At 34.8% G+C, this 4124-nt stretch overlaps 1 protein-coding gene across 1 annotated transcript; it reads right to left on the bottom strand.

Moving 5' to 3' along the window:
• Positions 1-1170: 1170 nt before the first annotated feature.
• On the bottom strand, positions 1171-3466 carry LOC119418277 (syndecan-2). Its single transcript, XM_037685539.1, has 5 exons — positions 3462-3466; positions 2280-2358; positions 1666-1736; positions 1484-1574; positions 1171-1413 (listed from the first exon to the last, which is right to left on the bottom strand). The coding sequence occupies exons 2-5, from the start codon at positions 2281-2283 to the stop codon at positions 1280-1282; spliced, it is 300 nt and encodes a 99-aa protein (XP_037541467.1). The 5' UTR covers positions 2284-2358; positions 3462-3466; the 3' UTR covers positions 1171-1279.
• Positions 3467-4124: the final 658 nt, after the last annotated feature.

Below are 4124 nucleotides of genomic sequence, written 5' to 3'. Positions count from 1 at the left end.
TGTTAATCCCCTTGACATACACCAATCATAAATAAAACACAAATAACAACAAAGTTATCATTTTAGACAAATTGTCACAAAACTGTTGTTTATCCATTCCTTCATCCACATCATCATAAATGTCTAAACAGTCATAGATTCCTAATATTGCACTAACTCTGTGATTCTCAAAAATATATAGGTTTAAGTGTTTGTAGATATTATAACAGCATGTTTTTCTTTAAACTATTTAAGGAAACTGGATAAATAAGACATAATGGAAGTGAGAGTTAAAGATGACGAGCAGAGCATTTTGTATATGACCTGATTAACACTTTATTATATAGCAAAATTGTGAATAATTAAAATCACAAGGTTTTCCTGAACAGACACATTTTTAAATATACGAGAAAACGTTAAAGCAGATGCATTACTTATCACTTTAATGACTCTTTAAAAGTTTTTGTAAATGACAAAAGCTAACATAACACAAACACCAGAGAGCTTATTGTAAAATATAAAAAATAAAGAAGGGGATTTGGATATCCCAAAAGGCCCTGAAAGGAGATCTGAGCAGCTGTTTTCTGCCTTTTAATTTTAAAAGCTGCAAAATATCAGCATGGAAGCAACATTCCTGAGTGATTAAATAAATATTACGTTGCACATAGTTTTTTAAAACACACACAGTGAAGTGCAGTACGATTATATTCTGTACAAGTCGAATCCCCATCAGTCAAGAAATACCATATTTTTCGGACGATAAGGCGCATTAAGCGAAACAAAACAGTCAGAAAAGTCAAACTTTATTCAACTCATTCACAATAACTCTCAACATTGTTTAGTTGTAACACATGAAATAGGTTCGAGGTCAGTAAGCACAACCAGAATGAATACATGAGGTCCACTGGATTATAAGGCTCGCTGTCAATTTTTGATAACATTAAAGGATTTTAAGTGTGCCTTATAGTCCGAAAAATACAGTAAATACAATTTAAAATCAAACTTTTCCAGTAATCATTGTTCTTAGACTATTTACTTTTTTTTTTTAATTTTACAACAGAGAGCAATTACAGATATTCGTAAACAAAAATACAGGCATCAGATTGGAGGTTGGTAAATGAGAAAACTTCACGTTTCATCATAAATATATAACTTATAAATCAATAAACAGCAGCAGATACGAACTGGGTTAAGTGCAAGATTTCCCTTCAGTCCTGCAGGGAAACATACAGCAGCTCCTCAAACAGTTGGTATTAAAGTGGCTTTAAACCAACCGGAGGATGACAGTTTAACAAAAACCTCAATAGCTGTCATCAGAAACCTTTGTCTTGCTGAGACTGCACTCCTCCATGTGTTTCTTCCTCCATTTGTAGATGAGTATGGCCGATAATGTAGCTCCAAGCGCAGCTCCTGTTATTCCCCCGGCAACAGCGCCTGTAATCGACTGAGCTGTGAATTCACTAATTCGCAGTTTAAAGCTTTGCAGCCGCAGTAACATGCATACCTGCAAGAATTTGCCTGTTTTCCCAAAAACTCCTGTTGTTTGCGAAGGCGAAAAATTCAGGTGGAGGCCCACGTTTGTTTTCTGAGGACAGCTGAAGCACAAAGGAGGAACAGTTGTGTTATTTCCTGCAGCACATTTCACATTTTACACGAGACAAGGAGAGATATTAAAATAAGTCATACTTTCACCGTCTTTTTGTTTCCTTCTTCTGCGGGTTCCACAGTTAGCAGCTCGCCGCCGAGGCCGGCGTCACCTTTAATGTTTTTACATTCAACAGATGATGTGTGGAGTAAACAAAACTTATAAAGAGAATAACTAGAAGAAAACAATGATTATAAAACAAGAGCTGCTATGTGCTGAGGATATTTATCATCCACCGCTTGTCTTGCGTTTGCTTGTCTGCACTATTAGCAACACATAAATTCACTAAAGTAAGAAACATAAATAAATCTCTATAAGTAATCATCGGGCTGGCCTCTACAGCTCATCCACTGTTGGAATTAAGATGGCTGCCACAGCAAATTTACTTTAGCCTACACAAAAATAGTTGTACTTGTACTCGTTGAATTTTACAGATATTAAGCTAAAATTTGGCGCGGTAGTAGCCGAAAGTCATGCGCTAACAGATCGATCTCGCCCGTTGTGTGAGAATCTTGTTTAAAGGTTTGACCTAAAAACAGCTGCAGCTAATTTTCTCAATGTAAGAGAATCTCAGTCTAAAACTAAGGCATGAAAGGAGGCGGGCGATATGCATTCCTGTAACATAAAACTAGGAGTGAGTGGTGTTTAGCATTACCCATCTCTCCGTCGTGTCCTGAACCTGAACCTTCCAGGTCAGATCCAGATCCCTCCAAATCTTCTGGAAGGTCAAAAGGCTTTTTTCAAGAAGAAAAAAATATATATATAAATGATGGTGCTGCTTCCTGTTAGTCGTAAAAAAAATATGCAATAAGCAATAAAGATAACAGCTGTGCCCCTTTGAGAGCAATGAGGAAGTGAACTATAGCAAAGATACAAAGTTCCCACAACCTGAAAGAACAGAGAACGTCGACATCACCACATTTGTCGGGTCAGAATAGACATTTGAAATATTGACTCTTTAAATGTCGACTGAAATGACGTAAACATAAAAAGATGGATCAGTCCATATTAGTCCACAAAGAGAAGCATAAACTTTGAAGACAGATGTTGTCAATAAGACCAGGTAAATGTCTGAACACTGAACTTGAACACGCTATTCTTTATGTTTTTAATTCGACAAATGTACATTTCAGAGCTCACCGAGCTCCAGTTTCTTTCACTTTGCAAAGAAGAAGAAAAACAGAAACCACTTCCAGACACCTGAAAACATTTTCTCATCATGACATAAAACACGTCTGTCTGAACTTGGGGTGAACGTGAGCTTGGATTCAAATAAACAACAACAACAAAAAATCATTTGGTTTAAATCAATGTTTTTTTACAGTCTTTTAAGCAACACCATAAAAAGGGCTGAATATTTATATTTTTAATTACGCTTAAAAGCTTTAAAAAAGGGACGAAAAACAAAAGTATTTGTTAATATGTAGTGGAATATTTTGCTCAGCAGAACAGACATAAACAAAGGAGGTACGAATGAGAAATAACATATTTAAACGTAGACATAATCAAAGCCTATTAGATAAGATCATCAATGAAAAGCCTATTTGTGAAACAATAAACCCATTTTATACGTTTAATTCTAACTATAAAATTTATAGTAATATTATTTTAACATGTGTTACATTTTACTGAGGTAAAATAAAACGTATAAAGTGAGTTTCACATGGACGAATCAACGATGAGGCAAAAGCTGGTGAGCAAAGCAAACTTTTGGGAAGTTAAACCTGATTTACGTGAACAAGACGAACGCCTTGACTTTTCCTAACAGGAAGTGAGAAAAGGTGATGCGTGTTTTAAAAAATAAATAAATACATTTAAAGACTGAACGGTGACTTACCGACACGCTGACAGGCCGCATTAATCCCAGAACTAAAACTAGAGAGGCTGCCAAAGATAAACGCATGTTTATAAGTTAATTAATCCACTTTAGTTAGTTTTTATTCTTCTCTTTACTCTGAAACTACTTCGACAAGCTGGTAAGCCCCGCCCACTATTGACGTCATCAGGCGCGCCAAACGAAGGCGTGTCAGTAAAAAAAAAAACCACCTAATAATAATAAAAATACTGTAATAATACTTCTACTAATAAGTCTGTATGTACTATGTAACTACCTCTCAGTGGCTGATGAATTACAAAAGTAAAACCAGGAGGACTGATCTTTATTAACGAATTTATTAGAAATTAAATTTTAGCACCAGGGGAAAAAAAAAAATCTTACGCTTTTTTATTATTTTTAATTTTTATGCAGTCAATCTGCCTACTTATGCATTTTTGGATACTTTCATCTAGCATTTTATTTTATTTTTTCTAGCAATTTCATATTTTTTTTCCTTTAGTTATTAGTGTTTCGCTACTTTTAGTTACTGCATTTAGTTTGGTTTGATTTATTGTACTTTTGACTAGCTTTTTGTTAGTTTTCAATAATATTTGCATAATTTTGTTTGTGTTTTGCTACTCTGGGCTTTCAGATAGCCTTTTGCTACTTTTATTTCTTAGCTAG

Source organism: Nematolebias whitei, chromosome 12 (assembly GCF_014905685.2).
Source record: "Nematolebias whitei isolate Nwh7 chromosome 12, NemWhi1, whole genome shotgun sequence".
Classification (NCBI taxonomy): domain Eukaryota; kingdom Metazoa; phylum Chordata; class Actinopteri; order Cyprinodontiformes; family Rivulidae; genus Nematolebias; species Nematolebias whitei.
The sequence above is the reverse complement of the archived record's forward strand: the minus strand, read 5'-3'. Positions and strand labels throughout refer to the sequence as shown.